Here is a 24,680-nt window from a genome sequence, read left to right as displayed (position 1 = left end):
CCCCTCACCACCCCTGCTCCAGTGTTTCTGCTCTGGATTCCCCTGGCTCCAAGCAGCAGTATAAGAGAAGAAGGTGACAACAAATCCTGGAGGTTTTTTTGCTTCCCATTCACCAGCTGGGGACTCCCCTGTGGAAAACAGCACCACCCAACCCAGCACCTCATCCATGAGTGAAAACCATCCCCAAATGAGGGCAGGGAGCTCTGCCTCCCTTCCCCTGTGCAGAACCATCACCTCAAGGATGCTCCCAGTCCAAAGGAGAACATTTTGCTTTAATGTTTCAGAGACAATGCACTGGAGAGCAGCACAACAGGGGCTGTACATCCTTTACATATTTACACACGGGGTGTAGTTAAAGCTCCTGTGTCTGAACAATGCTGACATCCCAAAAAACTCACTGAGATCGACAACAGCAAAAAAAGGGAACAAAATCCAAGGCCACGAGTAGAGAGAGGTGTGTTTTAAGGACTACAGGTCACGTGGAAATAAAGAACAGTGGTGGTGCAACATGAACTTTATCCTGAATAGAGATAAGTGGTTAAAACACAACTTTTTTGGTGCCTCAAGACCAACACAGTGTTTTACAGAGATTTAATTCCCAAACTGAATTAAGGAAAGAGAAATAAGTGTACTGGTGTGTGCCCTTTGGTCCCCAAAATCTCCTTCCAGTCAAGCTAAAAGGAGAGGTTCACTGCCAACATCAGGCAAGAAAGGTTTAAGGCTTTTCAGCTGGAAATTTATAACAAACTGAACTGAAAACTGAAATGCCATGGAGTTGGTGTGGCTTAGCAATGTGCAGCACAGCTTGTTCACATCAGAGACAAACACTATCACAGCACCCAATCCTACAAACCCAGGGCAGAGGATGCTCCAAAAGATTCTTCAATAATGCTGTTCAGGTCCTCAAAGTGAAATTAGTGTAATTAAACACATGAGCTTGCTCTCCTTGAAAAAGCTCTTTAGGCCCAATCTCACCAGACATGATTTTCATTCTGTTTGGAACTGGAGCTAGAGGGAGGAATTTTGGTGAGATGGAGCTGGGCAGAGCAGGAACTGCCCTGAGCTTCAGGGACAGCTTGGATTGATGTCCACAAAGCAGAGAGAGCCCTGGGAACCTGTGGGCACCCACACCCCTGGCTCACATCTGTTTTGCAAGCTCACTGTGAGCAGGGTGGTTCTCATTTGCTCCTCATCTTTTCCCAATTAAGAGTTACAAAACACCCATTAAAACGGCAACAAAGCAGAAGTTCAGCCAAGTCCAGCTGGACTGAAACTTTTTGTACCAATTCTGCCACTTACAGAGGTTGCCACATACACAGGGGTGGGGGAAAATGTGGTTTGATTCATCCTGGTGGCCCTGGAAATGCTTTTGTCAGCTGCTCTTATGAAATGAGAGCTGCTGTCACTCCAGGTTGCTCTGCCCTGGAATAACCCAACCTGTGGGCAGGGAGGGGAGGTGACTGTGCTGTGCTCAGGATTTCATGCTCACCTTTGGTCCAGCATTGGAAATGGAAACCTTGGAATGCTTGCAAATCTTCATTTTCACATTATCAGACTGATTTTAGCTTCTCAGTCTAACCCGTGAAAATCCAAGAAGCAAAGCTCAAGATATAAATATTAAAAACTTCTTTGGATACCTCAGTACTCTGCAGAGAGACTCTGCAGGGTTTTTTTCCTCTCCTCTGTTAAAGTTTCCTTAAAAGCAGTAAGAGACTGACAGTTCAAGTGGTCAGAGCTTCTGAGGCACAGAGAAAAAGGTGCACAAACCCCTTTGTACTGAGACAGGGCTGTGCCCCAAATACTTCAGAAGTTAATTCCCTGCCTGTTGAGAGGAAAAATGGAGTCTACACATTTCTCAAACAAACAAACAAAAAAATACACAGAAAAGGAAGGTTAATACTAGCAAGAATATAAAACACACCAGAGGTAACAATTCAGAGGTATAACACACATATCCAGCTACTGAAACAGCCACTGCAGGACTTGCAATAAAACATAATTCAGACCAATAATTCAGGACAATCCCAATCCTACAAAGATCCACATCCTTTCAGGTGTTTCCTGTGCTGCTCCACATTTATTCTCATAAACACAACATATCCATTTCACTCCTGAGCCCCACTTCTCTCCTGACCGCTGGATATTCTGCATCAAGGATGGAAGAACATTTCCAAACTCCTGTTTGTGGCTGGTAACCCTGTGGCATCAGTGGAAAGCCAGGAGGAGCCTTCCCCATCCCACCTTCCCCAGGTGCCACCAGGAGCCTCCCACTGCACAAGGACCATGACAACAATTCACAACCATTGGGTTTGGAGCTGGGACGTGGGGACAAGGACAGACAGCGACACAGGACAGGACAATCCAGAGGGTGACACAGTTTCAGCTCCTGATGAGGGTCAGGAATTCCTCCCGGGTCTTGGGGTCCTCCCGGAACACGCCCAGCATGGTGCTGGTCACAGTTTTACTGTTCATTTTCTGCACCCCGCGCATCACCATGCACATGTGCCTAGGAGAGAGCAGAAAATCATGCCTAGAGAAAGTCAGGGCATCAGGAACACTGCTGGGGAAGGGAATCCCACAGGGAGAGATGGTTCTTACACGGCGACATTCAGTTCTGGGAAGGTCACAAAACCTTCCACAAGCAGAAATGGCACCTGCAGCTCCTCAGCTGTGGAGGGGTCACATCCTCAGCCACTGAGCTCTGCCTTCCCTCTGATCCCAGGAAATCCCACATTCCCAAGGGGCACTCTGCTCACAGGACTTGCCTGCTGCTGCTCCCAGGCTCTGACTGCTCCAGGAGGCAGCAGGAGCACAGGGCATGGACCTGGTGCAGTGGGGCAGCTCCTCACTGCCACATCTCCACACAGGATCAGGCACTCTAAATATGGGCTCCAGCACATCAGGATTGCTCATTTTTTATTACTAGTAGTAATAAGTTATTATTAATAGTGTTGTTGTTATTATTATTGTAATTACTAATCCCTCTGCCTGACAACCAAGCACAGCACAGAGCCACCATGCACCAGCCCTGCAGCACAGGGATCCCACGGACCAGGATCCCACCCATGGAACTCCTGGGTCCCACCCTGGAACACATGGGATCACACAGAGCTGGGATCACACCCTTGGAACTCTGGGATCACACAGAGCTGGGATCACACCCATGGGACACCTGGGATCACACAGAGCTGGGATCACACCACTGGAACACCTGGATCCCACCCCTGGAACACCTAGGATCGCACAGAACTGGGATCCCACCCCTGAAATTCCTGGATCCCACCCTGGAGCTCCTGGAATCCCCCCCTGGAGCTCTGGGATCACACAGAGCCAGGATCCTACCCTTGGAACTCTGGGATCACACAGATCTGAGATCCCACCTGTGGAAATTCTGGGATCACACAGAGCTGGGATCCCACCACTGGAACACCTGGGATCTCACCCGTGGAACACCTGGATCTCACCCCTGGAACTCCTGGGATCACACAGAACTGGGATCCCACCTCTGAAATTCCTTGCCCCCCCCTGGAGCTTTGGGATCCCCCCCTGGAGCTCTGGATCCCCCCCTGGATCCCCCCTGGAGCTCTGGTTTCACTCACGTGGCCTCCACGACGACGCCGACCCCGGCGGGCTGCAAGGCCTCTGTGATGGCGATGGCGATTTGTTTGGTAAGGCGCTCCTGGACTGGGGGAACAACGGGGAATTCAGGCTCCCAGAATGGTCTGGGTTGGAAGGGACATTCAGGCCCATCTCATTCCCATTCCAAAGCCCCCACCATGGGCAAGGACACCTCCCACCAGACCAGGGTGCTCCCAGCCCCGTCCATCCTCTTTTCCATTTGTATCCTGCAACAGACCTCTTATTTTCTTGTTTATCTTTGGAGCCACTTTGCATTCCATCTCTCCAACCACAATTTGTTCTACCAGCTCCTCCATTTCCTATTTTGCAAGAGGATTTTCCTGCCTCTCTGCTCTGTTTCAATTTTTAATGTGTTTGCTCCCAAGGTTCCTGCTGCACCGTTTATTCCACACGCCCAATTTCTCTTCTTAGGGAAAGGAAGCTGAGATCAAAAATGAGCTTTGTCCTGCAAAGCTTCACTTCCTGAAGCTCCAGCACCCTCTATTCACCAGCCTGGTAGTCACTGAGACTTCTCTTGCCAAGACCAGGCCAAATTTAACCACGGGACAAAGGCAGCAGGATCAGCCCAGCCCAAGGTTTGGGCCCTGCAGCTTCCTCTCCTTCTCAGGGGCAGGAGGCAGCTCCTGCTCCTTGCTCCAAGGATTCCTGAAGGCATCTCTCCAAATCTCTGCAGGAGAGCTCATCCCCAGCAGCATCCAACTGGTTTAGCTATTCCTGGCAGCTCTACCTGGAGCACATTCATCCCTGGAATCAGTTCCAGGCTCCATTTAGTTCCCTAGGCAGAAGTTACCTTCACTGGGAATGCAGGGGCTAAGAACAGCAACATAACCTCTTCAAGAAACATTTTTCTCCCCTCTTAAACTCCACATTTCCAGTTACCAGCCCCCTGCACTGACTAGGAGAGGAGAGCACACACCAAACACTAAATTTCGTGTTTACCTTGTAATCTTCTACTGTATATTTCCACGATCCTAAAGGAGAAAGGAAAAAGACAATATTACAGTTATTCCCAGCTGGCCACTGACTGATCTTCACATTTAATTAATTTGGTGCTGTTTAAAGAGACCCCTGTGTGAATCCATGGCTGTGAGGAACATCTCAGCCTGCCCTTGGCACATCCCTGTGTGCAGTGACAGGTTCCCCCCACCTGCAGCACCAGGGATTATTTCAGGGCAAACCAGTCACTCCTCTGGCCTCCTTCTGCTGGTTTGGAATTCCTTGTATCCCCACCCACCTGCATCACACAGCTATGGGGGAATTCATGTCCAAAATCTCCCTAATTTCTGAACATTTCCCTGTGTTTCAGACTAGACCAAATGCTGCCTTAAGGTCAGCTCAGATAATGGATGCCCAGAATTGAGCAAGAAATGTTTTGGATTCTTGCATTTGACCACAAATTTAGCTGAGAACAATGAGACCGAATTGGTCTTATTTAAAAAGAATCTCTCCACCCACTCATATCTCACCCCATCCTTCACATTTCAGTAGGGATCACCTCAATACAACTCCAAATTTAAGCCATTGGTGGCAGTGGAAGTGACACTCAATGACAGCTCCAGAATCCACACATTTTAAAAAATCCATATAATTGCTCTGTAACTGCAGGGGCTGTTCATGCCAAGCTCAAATGCTTAATTACACTTCAAGGGGCCACAAAAAGGAGTTGCTGTAAAGCTTTGATACCTGTCTGGGCACACCAGACAAAAGCCAGACACTGGCTGGCAGCCCCAAGCATCACTTACAAGAATCATCCCTGACAATGAGACTCTCCTGCTGCTTTTGAGAGAGAATTAAATGCACAAACTGCCCTCCAGCAATGAAATGGTTGTGCTACAGCATCAAACAAAGCAACACAATATTTAGATTAACCATATGGATAGGAAACATGCTCAGATATTGCACAGAAGAAGTCCTAACAAGGTGTTTATGTAAAAACAGTTATTTGAAAGAGCATTTTCAAGCCTGAGCTTAAAACCCAGGGAAAGATGTTTGTTTACTGAATGCAGGTCATCCACAACTACAGAAACTCACCACATAAAACTAATCCTATTATGAAAGATTAGGCCTAGAGCACCAACAGCCTCACAAATCTTTGCTTGAACACTGGCTGCATTATGCAGGGCACCAAAGGCAGGCAGTTTGACCCCCAAACCTCTTCATGGTGAGCACTCAAAAGTGAGAACATTTTGTTATACAAGAACCTAATCTCTTAATTATTGCAGAATATAGGAGTCTCACCCTCACTTTAGACAGAGGCAAGATTTGAGCTTTGGGCACAGTGCAGGAAGCCTTGCACATATTTTGATGCAGGTTTCCATTCTGAGGATAAACAGGAGGAAATTTTTATCTTTCCAGCACCATAGTCCCACTTGCATTTAAAAAAAAAACTCCATGAAAAGCATTTTGAGCTCCTTTTCCAGCTGCAGTCAAGAGAGAAACAGAGACCAGAGCAAGCACAAAGCAGTGGATGCACATTTCAAATGTGATCCTTGATGCTGCATCGGAGCCCTGCAGAAATGAAACCCTGTGCTCAGGACAGTCTCTTCAGGAGGAATGGATTCAACTCCAAAAACCAAACCCCCCCAGCCCTGCCCCACCTAAAGACCCACCCAGAACTCAACACAAGCCATGGGATGCCACACACATCCCCAAATATGAGCAGCCAACAGGAGATGAGGATTTTACCCAGCAGCTGCAGGTCTGACAGCTCAGAACCCCAGCCTGCAACTCCAGCAGCTCCTACAGCCAATAAAACCAAAAAAACAAAACAAAAAAAAAAAAAAAAAAAAAAAAAAAAAAAACCAAAAAAAAAAAACCCAAAAAAAAAAAAAACCCCAAAAAAAACACCCAAAAAAAAAAAAAAAAAACCAAAAAAAACCCCACAAAACAAAAACAAAAAAAACCCCAAAACAACAACAAAAAAACCCATCTTTTCAGCCTTTTAACCAGAGCAAAGCCCACTCCTGAAAGCCCTGCTGTGGGTAGGGAGATGCCTCCCTGCAATATGAATTTACACAGCTGAGATGTGAGATGTGACCTCCAAGGACCCTTCCCCTTCCAAACCCAACTCTGCTGTGCAAGCAGAGCCCAGAACAGATCTGGATCCCTTTAGGACATTTTGCTGCCATATCCTACACGTTTCTTACCTGCTAAGGAAACCCAGCAGGCAGGCAGATTTGCAGGGCTAATTTCTCATTAGTGTTGCTGCAACTACAGCAGGATTAACAGACCCATCAGGGAAAGCAGAACCTATGTGGTGTTTCTGAGCTGCAGCCAAATTTTTACATTTGTTTCTCCACTCTGATCCCAAATAATCTGCTTATTGAAGGGATCTACCATCCTCTTCCTCACCAGCAGGAGAAAGTGTCACTTAATAACAAGACTCAGTGCAACAACTGATCCAAGGGCACTTGCTGAGGAAATAAAGCTATTTTACATAATAAATGGATTTCTCAAGTATATCACAATTGCTTTGTTTCTTAGGCTGAACTTTATCTATAAAATCTACCCCACAGCACTCTCAGCAAGTTTGCAGTGAAAGAAAGAAATGTCACATTTTTCTGAAGAGTCAGCTAAGAGATGAAAGCTTTAGATTGAATTTATATCCATGAAATGTGTTCATTTATGGATTTTTGTTCTTAGTAGCCAATTTACACCCAAGTGGTAAAGAGCTGGAAATTCTCACTGGTTTTTTGTGGCTTGCCTTAGAACAGAACAAAATTCTCTTGTTCTTTACCTCAGAGCTCCCTGCAGACTCTGGGGGAACCTACAAAAGCATCAGGGCCCTGCTGCAGCCACTGGTGAGAAGACATATCTGTCCTCTCCACACAAATAAAATAAAATATAAAATATATAATAAAATAAAATAAATATAATAAAATATAAAATAAATATAAAATAAAATAAAATATAAAATATAAAATAAAATATAAAATAAAATAAAATATAAAATACAAAATAAAATACAAAATAAATTATAAAATAAAAATAAAATAAAATAAAAAATAAAATAAAATAAAATACCAACAAACAAAAAAACCCCAAAAAAAAGAATCCCAAAACCAACGCTGAGGATTGGTCTAAATCCAAATCCAGGACACAAAGCGGGCTGAGCTTTAGAAGGAGAGGAGATTAACAAGATTAACACAGCTAGCACAGCCTGGAATCCTTTTTACAAATTAGCATCACTTTCATTGGAACACTTACCTAGCGAGCTTGCTGAGGCCGAGCACTTGTTTGTTGGGGAGATAACCAATGTGCACCTGGGCAGGGGAGAAGAGCCATTAAGAGCAGCAAAAGCACCCTCCCAAGGGCAGGTGGAACTCATGCACGTACAACGGGATGTGCATTTGCCCCAGGACTGACTCTGGCACAGCCCAGAGGTCTCAGCAAGCGGGAGGAACGTGGCACCAGGCAAGCCTGGGGAACTGTGGAGCTGAGGCTGGGAGCATCTCACGAGGTCCTGGTGAGGAACAGGGGAGCTTTTCTGAGGGGCAGAGAAGTCACAGCCCTCCAGGAGCCAAGGCTCATGCTCCAAGTGTCAGGAATGCTCCAGAACACTGCTGCATCTGGGTACAAAGGCAGTCTGTTACTCAGCACAGCACTATTTGTCCAAAATAAACATGCTTTTCTTCCAAGGCCTTAAATGGATTTAGGGAGAGGAAGGAAGAGGGACTGCGCTTTACTTGCAGTGAAAGTTCTGGTGGCAAGAAGTGCTTTGCCACCAAAAATCAGGCTGCACTTCCTGATTTGATTATTTCTCTTGTTTTAGTATCAGAGATCACTGGTGATTAACTCAGCTTCCATTCTGCTCAAATGTGGATTTGCTGAACATGTACTTGAACTAAATTGGAAGAAGTTTAGCAGGAAAGTGCTCAGATATGGAGGGAAGGACATCTAGCTCCTTGTTTTTAGGAATTCACTGAATCCCAGTGGGTTTAGAGTTATAACAGATTGTAAACCAGTCCTGTGCCACTGTACCAGAGACTTGGAAAATGAGCCAAGCTGGAGCAGGGCAGTGTCAGTGGGGGATTCTGGCTTTGCCTGGAGGCCCCATCTCAGAATCCTGTGCTGCTGCACCTGCAGTGCAGGTACCACAGTACACCTGATCACCTGGCTAACTTGCTCATTCCTACCCCTCCTGTCAGGCAATCAACCCACTGACACCTGAAAAGACACATGAACCATTTCAGACAAAGTGAGAGACACCGCTTAGAAATAAGCCTTGAATCCTGTTCCCCATATTTTTGCAGATTTCTTGATTTCCTGTGAGGCGGAACTGCAAGTGCAAGACCTGCAGGTCAGTGTTTGCAGCCTGTTTGGTGCACCCAGCAGGGCAATGGTTACTCTGAATATTCAGAGCCATACCAAGTCATTTTTAAGGATGAGCTGGTGTTTGTGAGGAGATTTCTCCAAATCACACAGGGTAAACAGCTGGATGTAAAAAGAAATGCACACATTGCCACAGGAATAACAGGGAGAATATACACAGTGCACACAACCAAGAGTAACAAGCACAACAGAAAGCTTGCACAGAAAAAGGGGTTATCCTGTCCTCCAGTATAAAACACCAACAGCAAGAAAAGACAGCAGACAAACCTGAATTGACTCAGCTAAATAAACAGCTGGTTTCTGTTCATGTATTTTATTATGGGGAGACAATTTGCTTGGAACATATGTGGCACTGATTGAATTTTACAGACAGCACAAGCACGTGCTGCTCTTGGACCTGTGAGCACCTCGTGGCAACAGATGGCTCAGGCTGAGCTCCATCCTCTGTGCTCATAGGGGACTGAAGAGGCTGAGATGTGCAGCTCCCACTCAGAACTCCTCATCACCTCTACAGTGGTTAACTGGAGAAATTTTATTTTCTGAAGTTGTTGGGAATACAATTCCAGCACCCTGTGAAGCACCAGCCCCTTTCACAGGACTCCCCAATCAAGCACAGCCAGTTTTGGCCACCCTCTCCCTGACTTGGCTCTCATAATTAAGGCAGGGCTGCTAATGAGTGTGTTCCACTCACAGGGGGTTTCAGAAAGATGGATGTGCTCTGGATAGCTCTGAGCCAGGAGCTAAATCCATGACAGAGCCAGTGTGCAGGGTGAGCTGGTTTAATATCGAGATGTCTGCCCTCAAGGCTTGCTGCTGCTTCATGGAGAAGAGCTTTGATATGAAATGTCAGAAACCATTAGATTACTTAGACTAGCAAAGGTTGAGCATTATATTTCAGGAGCTTAAATTCAAATAAAACCTCACATTAAGGAGACCTTCCTTGTTTGTATTCTGAAGATTAAACTTCTAGGACTGTAGCCGTAAGCAGCGAGTACTTACAGCCTTAAAAAGCTTTGTAGCTACAGCTGCCAAGTCTTTTACATGTCCTTAAGGTCTTTTACTGTGCATTCCCACATTTGTTCTGTGAGGGAGAGTTACCTTTCCAACAAATGGAACGAGGTGATGCTCACACAATGAGAACATGTCTATGTCCTTCACAATTACCATCTCATCATGGTCTTCGTCGAAGATGGCGTCGTTCAGGACATCTGAAATCAAACATCTGCATTAAAAATAAACCCAAAAATCATAGCAGGCTCTTCCAGCCAGGGCCTGAGAAAGCTTGTAGTGAGGGCAGAGCTCTCTCAGGGTTGTAGGTTTTAGGGTTAAGTTGTGGGAGGGAAGTGAGGAGCAACATCACAAGCACGTTTTGGTTTGGGTACAATCACGTATTTGCCCCGGTGTCACCCTGCCTACGTGGTGCACCAGAAGTCAGCCTGGAGTGTTCTATTGAATTAATAGCTTGAGCATGGGTTAGAACAGGTCTGGTCTCTGCAGAATTACTGACATCTTTAGAGCAATTAACAGCTGACATTGTGGGCTTCCATCTGTGCTTCCAGCAAGCAAAGCCAGCCCAGGGCCAGGGAAAACCTAAAAATCCACCACAGTGGTTCCTGCAAACATTTAACAGCAGCATTGCTGTCTCCAAGAAGGCTTTGCAGGCAAATTTCATCCTGCAGCTGTTCAGGTACACACAGAAGTCAGAGACACATCTGGTGAGATATTTGCTGTCCTGATCTGAAATGGGCAGACACATCCACACTCCAGTCTAATTCTGCACCTCAGAGTCGGCAGAAGAGGGAGGTGCAGAAACCCCCACAGAGACAGAAGGGAGAAGAGACAGCTCAGTAAGAAAAGGAGCACATAGCATGACACCTGGCTAATCTCAGAATGGATCCTCAGCTGATTTTCCACTTTCAGCAGTCCCTTGACAAATCCCCAAACAATCCTGGCACATCAGTCTCCAGAGAGATTGCAGGCACCTGAACCATGCTCAGAGATCTTAAAAGTACAATAGTCCCAAGTCAAGAACCCAGGTCTTTTGAAGAACAAGAAAGAAAAGTTATGTATGAAGGAGAAACTTGCAGGAGACAACCACCTGCACAGGTGAGCTGATAACAGGGACAAGGAACTCTGCAAACAAATTCAGCTGGGAGCCACACTGGCTCCTTGGAGCTCCTTCCAGGAAAGCAGAGTCCCACACACCATAGGCAGAGCAGGGCACTCAGGGACTGCCCTGCAAGCACCAGCGAGCACCTGCAGGGCTGGTGACACAAACCCAGTGATGGTGGTGGTGACACAAACCCAGTGATGACGGTGACACAAACCCAATGGTGCTGGTGACACAAACCCAGTGATGATGGTGACACAAACCCAATGGTGATGGTGACACAAACCCAGTGATGACGGTGACACAAACCCAATGGTGGTGGTGACACAAACCCAATGGTGATGGTGACACAAACCCTATGGTAGTGGTGACACAAACCGAATGGTGATGGTGACACAAACCCAATGGTGGTGGTGACACAAACCCAATGGTGATGGTGACACCAACCCAATGGTGGTGGTGACACAAACCCAGTGATGACGGTGACACAAACCCAATGGTGGCGGTGACACAAACCCAGTGGTGGTGACACAAACCCAGTGATGGTGGTGACACAAACCCAATGGTGGCGGTGACACAAACCCGATGGTGGTGACACAAACTCCGTGGTGGTGGTGACACAAACCCAATGGTGATGGTGACACAAACCCAGTGGTGGTGGTGACACAAACCCAATGGTGGTGGTGACACAAACCCAATGGTGGTGGTGACACAAACCCAGTGATGACGGTGACACAAACCCAGTGGTGGTGGTGACACAAACCCAATGGTGATGGTGACACAAACCCAGTGGTGGTGGTGACACAAACCCAATGGTGGTGGTGACACAAACCCAATGGTGGCGGTGACACAAACCCAGTGATGGTGGTGACACAAACCTAGTGATGGTGGTGACACAAACCCAGTGGTGGTGACATAAACTCAATGGTGACGGTGACACAAACCTAGTGATGGTGGTGACACAAACTCCGTGGTGGTGGTGACACAAACCCAATGGTGGTGACACAAACCCAACGGTGGCGGTGACACAAAACCAACAGTGATGTCTGCTCTGCTTGCCTTGGTGCCTTCCCCTGACACACTCATCCAGCTGATGGCCACCATCTGCTGCCGATAAGGGATCATCTTCATGGAGCATTTTAATTTCCTGCCTGCTATCAGCCCTGCACAGGTAACCCTGGAAACGCGCTCCGCCTGCGACACGGGATCCTTCCTGAGCAGGGCTGGCCACCAAGGCAGCCAGGATGAATCCCAGGAGGGTTTGGATCAGGTCAGAGGGCGGGAATAGGGGCATGAAAAAGGCCAGGGAACGGCTCTGTGAAAGCACATAATTCTGATCTTTGAATTTCTGGGTTTAAACCAAGCACTGCTGGAGAGGGTTTTGATTGCATGGGCAGCATCAGGCACATGTATAATTCTGAATTCAGCCAGGCAAAGGGAGAACCCAAAAGAGAGGGCTGAACAGGCTCACAGGAGAGGGAAGGGGAGGCAGAGCAGCACTCTGGGTGCTGAGCTCCCTCCTGCAGCACTCTGCAGCCGTGCCATTTCCACAGCTGAAAAGCAAACAGTGGCTGCACAAAACCTGCTGCTGTGGCCAGAGTTATTAAAACAAAATCCAAGCAGATCCACGAAGCATCTCCAGAGTGACTGCTGCTGTTATTAGACCCCCAGCTCAGGTCACACCAGCCTCACCAGGAGCATATCAGAGCCTGATGTCAGATATGGATTTACGTCAGCGCACGAGCAAAGCAGATTGTTCAGAACAGCCAGAAATGGCCAAATTCTCATTAAGAGTCCTGGTGTGTGACACAGAGCAGAGCTACAACAGAAGGTACTTCACTCCTGAAGCCTCATATCCACGTGCATGTGGATGGATATATACTAAATAACATATAAAATATATATAAGCAGGTCCTCACAAACTTTCTCTCCCAGCTGTGTTGTATCATGGGCACAGCTCAGGGGAGAAAAGAGAAGTTTTAGTGACCTCAGAAGTACCACACAGGCAACTCCAGGAACAAAAGGCACCCTGCATCCCTCTCAGGGCCAGAACAATCAAACAGAAGCAAAAAGAGCATCCATCCTTCTTGCACATCCCCTCCAATGCCACAACCCAACCTCAGCAGCATGGGCAGTGCCCCAGCACAACCAGGGGAGTTTCAGAGGTAAGAAAACACATCTGCACATCAAGAATTGCAGCCACAGAGCTGTGAAGTGCTTCACTCTTCTTATTTATAGTGGTTTTGCCATTTTTGCACCTTTTGTTTATTTAATATTATCAGCAAGTAGCAGCCAGGTGACAGACAACACGTGCACTGTGCCTGCAGTGAGATGTGCTGGTTTTGTCAGCACCAGCTACTCCCTGAGAAGAAAGGCCCACAAAGGAAGAAACCAGCTCAGTGTTAGGCCCTCCAAAAATCAAAAACTCCTCCACAAGTGCCAGGTGATGCAAGGGCACAAAGGTAAAACCAAGTGTGAGGCTGAAGGCCACCATCTGCGTAAATGGCCATGGTCTTGAGTGGTCACCTATCCCTATTCTGCTCCAGTCTCTACTTCACAAAAGTCTCTGTTCCTGAAAATCAGCCCAGCTTGAAGCCTGCCTATCCCTACACCTTCCCCTTTGCAGCCCAAGCCCTGAGCTGACAAAAGCAGAGTGAGCAGAGCATCTTTCCTCAGCTGCTTCTCCCTGTGTCCCACTGCAGCAGCTGTTGGCAGTGATCACACAGGAGACACTTCCCTGGCACAGACTCAAACACCTTGTGCAGGGAGGCAACACCATCTTATCTAAATTTGTCAGGGTTTTTTTAAGGGTTTTTTGATTTTTTTTTTCTATTTTTTCCCATTTGCAATAGCATCAAACAGCTCATTAAAGCTCAGCCTGTGTGCTGCAGCACATGTTCTGGAAAATTTAACAGAGCTGAAAAGAACAGGAGGGGAAACAGCCTCAGACTAAACAAGGCAGAAGCAAAGCTGGGGACAAGTTTTTGCCCCTTTTCCCATTCTTACACTCTACCTACCAGACCATGCTTCACTAGTTTGACTTCATGGTTTGTACAGAGAGTTTGTGCTCTCTAAATGATTCCAGCTGAATTTTCCTTCAGCCGAAAGTTCAGTTCTTCGTGCAAAAACTTCAGTGGGCTGTTGAAACTAAACAGCCACCTGTGCTGCAAGTTAACTCCTGAAACAGGGCAGAATTAATTTGCCCTTTATCTTCAAAAAAAGAGTTGATAAAATGAAAAATCAGAACCGGGTGAAGACAGAATGAGAAAGACCTTTCAGGATTCTGCGTCAGAGCTCGGCAAAGACACCTGTTGCTATAGAAACTATTTGCATGGCTTTAATGTGACACAGCAAAGCAAAAGCACCTCTGGCAATGAGAGAAGGCAGAGCCCACCCAGCACGGGCTGGGGAGGGGAAGGGGAGGAGGGATGGCAGCGCTGCAGCAGCTCACAGCATCCAGAGCTGCCTTTTTCGCTGTGCTGGAGTGCAGTGATGCAGGCTGCTCCCACCAGGGCTTTAAGCACTTCCCTGGGGTGCTCAGCTGCCTCGCAGCTGCGATTGAAGCGCAGGCTGCTCAGCGCCAGCAGGGCCAAGGCAGCCTCAGGAGCTCATCCCTCCATTCTGGCACGGACAGAAGGACAAGGCTCTCCTGACCCCAATTCACAGGTCCTGGCTGTCCCCTCTGTCCCTCGCTCTCCTCAGTGACAGTGCCACAGGCAGGGCAGGAATGGGCCAAGGCAGGATCACATCCTATGGGACAGCTCACACCCCCCAAACAAACTGTGTGATGGTGTTCACAGGGGTCTGAGGAAGAGGGGAGAGACGAGGATCTGACTCCATGTTTCAGAAGGCTTGATTTATTATTTTATGATATACATTACATTAAAGCCATACTAAAATAATAGAAGAAAGGATTTCATCAGAAGGCTGGGCTAAGAATAGAAAAGAAAGAATGAATAACAAAGTTTTGTGTCTCAGACAGAGACTCTGAGCCAGCTGGGCTGTGATTGGCCATTAATTAGAAACAACCACATGAGACCAATCACAGATGCACCTGTTGCATTCCACAGCAGCAGATAATCAATGTTTACATTTTGTTCCTGAGGCTTCTCAGCTTCTCAGGAGGAAAAATCCTAAGGAAAGGATTTTCCATAAAAGATGTTTGTGACAGCTAAAGCAGTGTCTGAGCTCAGGCACCTCCAGAACACAGAGTTACCCCCAAAGCAGTGGCAGGGAGCTCAGATGGGCCAGGAGCAGGTCATGGTTTGGTCATTGCTCCAGAAGAGCAGTGCCAGGAGCCAGCCAAGGTTAAGGTCTTTAAGGCAGAAGCACCTGGGGAATGCTGCAGATGTTTCTGATTGTCTTTCCCAGAGTTCCTGCCCAGCTGAGGACAGATGTGACTGCAGCAGGAGACACCAGTTAACAGCTGGATGTGTGGCAGGGAAACCAGCATGGTCAGGATGAAATCTGGGAGGGAACTGCTGGAAAAACCTCTCAGCTACTGCTGGGTGAGCAGTAAAATGTAAAGTTAAACCTGGCTTTGTTTTTCATTATTCATGTGATGACATTACAGGTAACTGTAGTTAGGGAAAAGATTCCAGACAAGCAACAAGAAAATTATTGCAGCCTTTGAGTATGAAAAAGGCACCAGGAATTTGTGATGCATTCAGAGACCCAGGCTATGAAAACATTAATGTAAAGGGCTTGTACTGCTGCAGAAAGTAAATGACTTCAGGTTGCTAAGGAAAGGAGGCTCTGGGTATGTCATTTGCTTCAAGAAGTCTTGAAGAGCTCTAGAAAGAGGCACAGCCTGAGATGCCACATGACTTTAAATAGGCAATAGGGTTCAAAAGATGCTGAGAAATGAACACTTGTGATAACACACCTTCTAGCAAAACCAGGAGAAACCTTAGAAACAAAAGAATTTACAAGTTTCTGGCTACTATTTCAGATTTCACCACCAAAGCTCTAGAAACAGACACCCAGCTTCAGACAGGAACATTTGCTTCAGAAGCAAATCCCTCAGTTACCAGGAGGGAGATGAACCAGACATGTGGTTCAAGGGACATTTCACAGAAGCAAAGATAAAGGAGCAGCATTATTGCTGTTCAGCTAATTCTGGCTGTGATTTGTACAGATTTGTTTATTTTCCTGTGAGATACCCTCCATGTTGTAGGGAGACTGGAGTCTATTCATAACAGACCAGCTCCTGCAGACAGATGAAGCCAAGATTAGGTTCTAGAAGTTGTCCTCTGACAGGAGGTTTATTAATGTGAGGGAAAGCAGCATTATGGAGATGCTCATTAAAATGTATCAGGATTTTTCAATAACCATTTCAATGTCCCATGTGACAGAAGGTGCTTACCCACACTTCTTTCTGAAACAAAGGAAAAATCAAAGACAAAACTCTTTAGAAGAGCAACATGAAAGATCAGAAGCCTGCAACAGCTCAGATCCAAGAGGTCACAAAATTTAATAAATTCCTAACAAAACCCAACCAAGCTTAGTGTTACTTGAGCATTGACAGGAGGGGAGATGATCCAGGAAAATCCCAGTTCCCAGAAGTTTCACTGAAATTAGTGTGTGTTCCAGCATGGTAGGCATCCCTTCTGTGGGGGCAGAGGTTGAAGAAATGCCAAGAAACCTCTCTCTGAACAACCCTGAATTTCCCAACCTCTGGTTTGCCCTGGCTGGAGCAGAGCAGGGCTGAGGTTTCAGCTGTTAACAGATCCCATCCATGTGCTCATGGATGAGCCAGCAGCTCCTCAGTTCCATGAAACTCATGCCATGTGCTCATGGATGAGCCAGCAGCTCCACAATTCCATGAAACACATGCCATGTGCTTATGGATGAGCCAGCAGCTCCACAATTCCATGAAACATGTGCCATGTGCTCCAGCAGCTCCTCAGTTTCATGAAACACATGCCATGTGCTCATGGATGAGCCAGCAGCTCCACAATTCCATGAAACACATCCATGTGCTCATGGATGAGCCAGCAGCTCCTCAGTTCCAGGAAAGCACAGCAGCTCCCCAGCTCCAGCAAAGGGCAGGGCTGCTGATCAAACAGCCTTGTTTGCTCAAGGCACTGTGTGTTTTGACACAGCAATGCTTAGCACCTCAGCACAGCAAACCAAGCCGGCTGGAAAAATTTAGGAGCTTACACCATTGTTGTTCTCTATAAAAATACCAAATCCAGTAGAAGAAAAGATTATTAAGGTTGAATTTTTTCACCCCACAGTGTAGGAAAAGCATACAAACTGATGAGAGAGGAAATGACCTAACTAGTTTATTGCTTTGAAATAAAATGTGCCCAGCAGAGTCACTTGCCTTGCAGCCTTTCAAACCCCAGAGGTCCAGGAAGCAAAGTCATTCCCTCCCAGTATTTCCGATTTTCATTTCTCTGTTGAACACACTGAAAGGATGGGTGAACCTGCCAGCATGCCTGAGAGCTGCTCACATGAATAAAGGCTGGGAGAGTCCCCTGGCAGCAGCTCCCACAATCACCAAGCCCAGACTGGTGAACAAGTTTTGCTCTGAGTGTTTGTGGCTGATGAGAACAACTTAACTTAACTTCCTCCTGCAGATACAGCTCGTCCAGGCCTGTGCCTAATGTTTCCTGCAGGATTACACAATCCAAACCAACTCATTTGTGATTCACCTTTCAAAGGCAGGATCACTGACACTGTTTCTGTAACTTACCAGTTGCTTGGGTCTGAAACCTTCAGTTTCAGTTGAGTTAGTGCTGTCTGCAGCCTTGTATATCCATTTATTCTCATTCTCATTTTACACTCATTTGCTGCCTTTGCAGACACTTGTGCTTTGCCGTATTTATTGTCAGACCCTCAGGCAGCACCTCTGAGCATGCCATGAAGCCTTTAGTAAAAGGAGGGACAAGGTTGGACCTTGGTGTGGCAGAACTGCCTGAACCAGCTCTCAAAATGCTAAATGCACCTGGCTCTCACAGCCCTGCTGTTAGCCCTCACCAGCCAAGGGGGCTGTTCTGAAACACAATTTACATCCAGAATTTACACCCAGAAATAGGAAGCTGATAGCTCTGACCCTGGAAAAGAACAGATGCTCTTGGATGCTGGCACAGAAGCACTGCATGGAATTGGGAGTCACTTTTCTGGTGACTTTCCTGCTCTGCCCTCCTTACCAACACACTGAGAGGTTTCTGTTGCAGCAGCTGCCAGTCTACACCAGTGCTGGAGTGTCAGCACTGAGCTGTCAGGGTTTTTAATCTGGTCCCCAGGTGGGTTTTATTTGAAATCACTAGGGGCATTCTTGCCAAGTGTGATGACTGGTACAACAGAGTGGGAACAGCACATTTGAATACATCCTGTCAATGAAAGAGGTTGAGGCCTTTGGTAAAGCCAGGATTAATAAATGACAATCTGGAATTAACAGAAAGAGCCAGATACAGATATTTAACAAGTAAACTCTGCTAATGGCTCTGACACACAGCCCTGAGCAGCTGCAGAGCACAGATAGCAGAGATGAATGGAGGGTAAGGCAGAACAGCCACTCTGCACTGCTCAAAACAAGGCAGGAAATACACAGAGTAGAAGCTGGAAACAGAATCAGCTTCTCAGCTGCTCACAAATCTGAATGGAGAGCCAGAATTCAGGTGTTATCCTCCCTACAATACTACAAAGCTAAGCTCTGGGAAATACAAACATACAAATACAAGCAGGTGTCATGGAAGCCAAGTGACAACACCCAGCACAGGAGATCAAATGACAGCACGTTTAACCATGCTCCAAGTTGTTATTATTATTATTATTATGTTCTCAGACACACAGAAGCCAAAAAGCTCATGGAATGGTTTGGGCTGGAAGGGATCCCTAAAGACCATCCCCTTGCAATAACACAGGGAGGGAGGTGAAAGACAAGCACACCCAACACAGACCTGGCAGGGCACAGCAACTTTACACTCAGGAGAGAACTGAGCTGGGGAAGGGTCTGGAGAATCCCTGAGGGAGCTGGGAAGGGGCTCAGCCTGGAGCAAAGGAGGCTCAGGAGGCCCTTGTGGCTCTGCACAGCTCCTGCCAGGAGGGGACAGCCATGGGGATGGGGCTCTGCTCCCATGGAACAGGGACAGGACAAGGGGAAATGGCCTCAAGCTGTACCAGGGAGGTTTGGATTGGATATTGAGGAAAATTTCTTCACTGAAAGTGTGATTAGGCATTGGCACAGCTGCTCAGGGCAGTGGTGGAGTTCCCATCTCTGGAGGGATTTAAAAGCTCTGTGGATGTGGCACTTGGGGACAGGGGACAGTGGTGGCCTTGGCAGTGCTGGGGAATGGTTGGACTCGATGATCTCAGAGGGCTTCTCCAACCTAAACAATTCTATAATTTGGGTGTATATATCACATCTTCCTTTGTGTTCCTTTATGGAAAATGAAAACTCCATCAGACACTAATTGCTTCCCCCTCCCCAGGGCAGATGCTGCAGCAGACAAGGTCACAGGGCTGACATTAAAGCCTGTCCCTGCTCTGCCATTCACTGCCCTGGGTCACCTGTGTCACTCCCTGCTGGCTGCACATTCTGGCAGCACCTCCAGCCCTGTGAGCTCAGCAGGGACCTGTTGCAACACACACACACACACACACTTTGGCCATGTGGTTGTACAACCACCACCACTGAGCTTTTACCTGAGGAACCTTTCCTGGGAGGATGGAACTTGCAGCTATTGTAAGAGCCCCTCATCTTCTGCCTGTTGCAGGGATAAAATGGAAACACTCCTCAAAACACACCCTGCAAATCCCTGCTTTAACCCAGACAGCTCCACAGGAGGAGCTGAATAAGCTGCAAAATAAAAGCCTGGGAAAACAAGAGGTCAGGGCTGCTTCTTGTCAGGATTTTAGGGAGGGTTTGGGCTGGTTTTGGTTTATTTTCTTTTTCACTTGCTGGTCCAGTTGCCAGCCTGGCCAGGCAGAGAGCTGGATTAGTATAACCGAGGGAACAGCACAGGATGCTGCAGCAGGGACAGCAGCAGTCCCAAAGCTACTCTTGTGCCCAAATGTTCTGTAGTCGTTGGCTCTAGGGCTCATCAGGTATTTAAAACTCTGTAAGAAGAAGAATTTATTCATATTGATTCTCCTAACAAACTCTTCATCCACCACTTGCTTTGCTATCTGCTGAGGGTTTGTCCATCAGCTGCAACTCTTCTTCTGTCTGGCTGGGAAAAGTGGAAGCTGAGCATCCTGCAAGAAGGGGTGAATGGCTGGAAAGTAAAAGCATTCTCCACCTGACACAGGAAGGAATGTTTGTGTTCCAGCCTGACATTATTTCCTAAAAAGAAAAAAGCAGCCCAGGAGCAAAGCACAAGCAGTGACATTTTCTGTCCTTGGATATAAAACAGCTCTCCCCTATGGATAATCAGAGGAGGGGAGTATCAGAACTACTCTGCTTAATTAAATGAATGTAAGAGATTAGAAGACCCAGAGAACCCAGCTTGGAGCAGAAAAATGTTTTTAAAATTACTTCAGGTAACATGAGCACACAAAACCAGCAGCAACCTAAGAGAGAACTTCAGAAGGGTAGCAACCTCATCCAGGTTCAGTACAGAAATTCGTGCTCAAGTTATCACTGGAAACATTCCCTGTGCTAGAGCTTGGCAGGATGGCTGAGAGACCTTCTGTGTTTTACAGCAGGAAAGTCAATCCCAGTAAATAAAAGATGAAACCTCACCTCAAACACACCGTGCAGCAGGACTAAGAGGGGAACAAGGAGCCCAGAGCTGCTCCCAGCTATGAACCAAAAACCTGGCTTGATCTGAAAGGCAGAGCAACCTCCAGGGCAGAAATGCTGTTCCTGGGACACAAAAGTGGCACAGGAGTTTAAGCTCTTGGCTGTGAGTAAGTGAATGCTGGAAGTTGTAGAAATCTGATTTCGAAAGAGCCAACAGCAGAGAAATAAAAAAGAAACTAAAGACAAACCCCAGCCTTTAAGCTGAAGCCTGGTGCCCTTAGAAAAGGGCTCTGATGTGGCAGCAGGAGCTCCCTGATGCCATCAATAGCACAGTGCAGCCTTTGCTTTGGGCAAAGCATCCTGATGGAGCCTGGGGCAGGCTCAGCACCCCAGTGCTGATTCCAGAGCAGGGCAGGAGCAGCCCTTCCTCAGCCATACTCAGGGATCCTTGCTGGCTCTCTGCATCCCTCACTGACAGGAACTCGCCTTTACTGTAAGAAGGAGCAGAAAGGGGAATTCCCATGCTCTCCAGGCTCTTTTTTGCTGTTTGTACTGGGTACAGTCCAACAGGCTGAGAAGAGGAAAAGCGATGTAAAAAGATGCATTTTCAAGCAGTATTTACCCTGCATTGGAGTCATGAGTTGTTGATGAGAACATATCCCCGATAGTTTCTTTCCTCACACCTTCACCCAGCTGGAGCAAGGATGCGAACCTGGGGTTCCTCTGCACACCTGCACTTGCTGCTGGGACCCCGAGATAGGGACGGGATCGCCCTTCCTCTTCCTTTCTCCTCACCTCGCTTCCTTAAGTTTCATTCCTACCTTTGAACAACCTCACTTGATTAAAGCATCGGCAGAACGGGACTTTTCCTGAGAAAACTCAAACCCCTTCTGTCTGCTAATGGGAATAAACCTGGATTGGATTGGGTTCCCACCCTGTCCGAGCACAGCCGGGGAGGAGGAAGGAGGGAACCCACGAGTTCCTACGCCGGGGCTGGAAAAGTTTCCATCAGAAGAGAGAAAGCAAAAGCGCTTGCTGTGCTCGCCCAAACGAGAGGCTTACGACAGAATGGAAACTTTACCTGCACAGAGTTTAATAAAAAAACACCCGAGATATTTGGGGAGGGAGACGACAGCGAGGCGCACAGGTGATAACGAGCTGGGTGAGGCGGTGACAGGACAACGATCAGTTCTCATCAATTGATCAATCCCAGCTCCATCCCCGCGGCCCCGGGAGCGCTCCCTACCCGCGATGGTCTCCTGGTAGCCCTTGGTGAAGAACTGCATGGCCGTGGCCGCCCTCCAGGGCGTCTTGAGCAGCCCCTGCCGCTGCGGGTCCTCGCCCAGCGCCCGCAGGATGGAGGTGTACGCGGCGGCCAGGCCGGGCAGGCTCAGCTCGTTGTCCTCCTCGCTGCGGGGCCGCTCTCCCCGCCACCCTTCCCCGCTGCCGCCGCTCCCGGTGCCGGTGCCCGGGGCCCCGCGCGGTTTCTCCGCGGCCGCGGAGGGCGGCGGCTCCCGCCGTGCGCACCCGTTCCAGCCCCGCGCCGCCTCCATGGGCAGCGCCGTGCCCGAGCGGGGCCGAGCCGTGCCCGAGCCGTGCAGCCCCCGGGCCGGCCCTGCCCGTCCTGGCCACAACGCCGCCGCTTTTATCCCGCCCGCGCCGCCCCCATTGGCCGCTGCCGGTGCCGCCGCTGCCGCTGCCGTGAGGGGAGGGGGCGCCCGGGATACGGGTACGGTACAGGGGGATCCCCCGGATGGGGACTGGGTGGGGATAGCGGAGACCCGAGGGGACCCCGGGTTGGGGTGAGCGCCGGGGGTGGAGGCGGCACCCGGGGTTGGGGGGATCGAGGGGATCCCTGGGGCTGGGGATACCCGGGGGTACGGGGGACCCCGGGTTGGGGTGAGCGCCGGGGGTCGAGGCGGCACCCGGGGCTGGGGGGATCCGAGGGATCCTCCGGGGCTGAGAGCCGGTCTGGGGGTGCGGGGGGGTCCCTGGGCTGAGGCGTGGGCCGGGGGTACCGAGGGGATACCCGGGGCTGGGGATACCCGGGGGTAGGTACGAGGGGTCCGGGGGGCATCCCCGGGCTGGGAGTGCGGGGGGATCCGAGGGGATCTCGGGGCTGAGGGTATGGGGGGGATTCCTCGGCTGAGGGGTGCGCTGAGGGTGCGGGGGTGCTCCTGGATCAAAGGGGATATCCCTGAGCTGAGAGCTGGGCTGGGGGTGCTGGGGGTCCCTGGGCTGAGGCGTGGGCCGGGGGTACTGAGGTTTCGAGGGGATCCCCGGGGCTGGGAGTGCGGGGGGATCCGGGGGCACCTCGGGGCTGAGGGGTTTTTGGGAGTACGGGGGGCTGCTGGATCACAGGGGATCCCTGGGCTGAGGGGTGTGCTGGGGATACGGGGATGCTCCTGGATCACAGAGGGTCCCCCCAAACTGAGAGCTGGGATGGGCGGGCTGAGGGTGCGGGAGGATCTCTGGGCTATGGGAGTATCCCAAGAGATCTCCAAGATATGGGATCCTCCAGGATGAGGCGTGCAAGCAGCGGGGAATGCCCTGGGCTGGGGCTATGGGAGCATCCAGAGGGACCACTGGGCTCAAACCTGGTCCAGAGGTTCCAGGAGGGAATCCCACGGACTGAGGTGTGCTGGGGTCATGGAGGCATCGCTGGGGCTGAGGATGTGGGGGAGCCCCGAGGCTGAGATGTGTGATGGGGTACAGGGGGACCCCCCAGGCTGGGGGTACAGTGGGAATCACTGAGGCATGAGAGGAGGGTACAGGGAGATCCCCCAGGCTGGGGGTATTGGGGTTCTGCAGGCTGAGGTGTGGGTTGGGGTTATGGGGGGATTCAGGGCTGAGGGGGAGCTGGGATTCAGCCCCAAGCTGCTCTAGGGGGTCCCCTCTCATTCCCCACCATGGGGAGGGCTGTGGGGAGCCCAAGGTGAGCAATAAGGGAATGGGGATGGATGGGGAAGGTCCTGCTGGGATGCAGGTTCGTGCCCTTCACAGCAGCGCCCAGCATCATTCTCCATGTTCTCCCCACACCCTCAAACTCCTAGAGCTGCTCCCTTTCCCACAGGGTGCTGTTGACACATCCTGCCAGTCACTCCCTGGCACTGCTGGAATGCCACCACCACCATTCCGAGGCCCCTGGGGCTGGGATGCAGTCAACAGAATGATGCCAGGCACGGACTGACCCTCCTTGGTGACCATTCCCACCCCCTGATCCCAGCTGGGCTTCCATCCATCCCTCCAAACCCCAGGTCTCTGCAGACACCTTCCTGCTGCAGGGCTGGCATGTCCCAATGTTTCCATATTCCCACCCAGGATTCATGGAATGTGCTAACTCTCACGACCAAGACCAAATATTTTGGAGTTTCCGTGGGGAACTTATTGATGTGTCACCCCAAAAGGTGGTTTGAGCATCCTGCATCCTGCTGGGCACTTTTGGGGCAAACCCAGCAGACAGAGCACAGCTTGGGTTCAGGAGTTGGTGAACAAATAAATGCTGGGGCAGATTTTTGGAACACGGGTCCCCTCCAGCTGGAGCTATTCTGGGATTTTATGAGCTGGAAACTGAGTCTGAAGGCTCAGCTGAGCATAGGGTGAATGCTCCATCACCCAAGCACGAGCAGGGGGACTCATATTTTCTGGATTGCAATCAAATAAATGGCCAGGATCTAAAGGAGCCACAAACCCTTCTTTTCACTCCACTGATCCTTGAGGCAGCAGGGACAAATTGTCCCCCTCTTGTGCCTAGGAAATGGTGAATTGCTGGGAAGATAAGGAGGGGAAGGAGCTGTCAGAGGGTGGGGTGTGACTCACTGGCTTTCCTCCTCCTCCTGACACAAGAGCTGCATTTAACTAAGCCAAGCAAGAGGAAAAAAAAAAAAAGAAAAAAAATACCCCAGC

General features: G+C 49.1%; 1 protein-coding gene across 3 annotated transcripts; it reads right to left on the bottom strand.

Annotated features, from left to right (window-relative positions):
* Positions 1-251: 251 nt before the first annotated feature.
* Positions 252-22,439, bottom strand: GCH1 (GTP cyclohydrolase 1). 3 transcript variants are annotated; one of them, XM_014270729.3, is made up of 6 exons: positions 22,021-22,439; positions 10,069-10,178; positions 7,846-7,901; positions 4,579-4,610; positions 3,600-3,684; positions 252-2,506 (listed from the first exon to the last, which is right to left on the bottom strand). In XM_014270729.3, the coding sequence occupies exons 1-6, from the start codon at positions 22,325-22,327 to the stop codon at positions 2,380-2,382; spliced, it is 717 nt and encodes a 238-aa protein (XP_014126204.2). In that variant the 5' UTR covers positions 22,328-22,439; the 3' UTR covers positions 252-2,379. The 3 variants fall into 3 exon arrangements, with proteins under 3 accessions (XP_014126204.2, XP_074400149.1, XP_074400148.1); XM_074544048.1 differs by lacking the exon at positions 22,021-22,439 and adding an exon at positions 12,140-12,519 and having other exon boundaries at positions 10,135-10,178; XM_074544047.1 differs by lacking the exon at positions 22,021-22,439 and adding an exon at positions 12,140-12,492.
* Between the last annotated feature and the right edge of the window lie 2,241 nt (positions 22,440-24,680).

This window comes from Zonotrichia albicollis, chromosome 6 (assembly GCF_047830755.1).
Source record: "Zonotrichia albicollis isolate bZonAlb1 chromosome 6, bZonAlb1.hap1, whole genome shotgun sequence".
In the NCBI taxonomy this organism is placed as follows: Eukaryota; Metazoa; Chordata; class Aves; order Passeriformes; family Passerellidae; genus Zonotrichia; species Zonotrichia albicollis.
The sequence above is the reverse complement of the archived record's forward strand: the minus strand, read 5'-3'. Positions and strand labels throughout refer to the sequence as shown.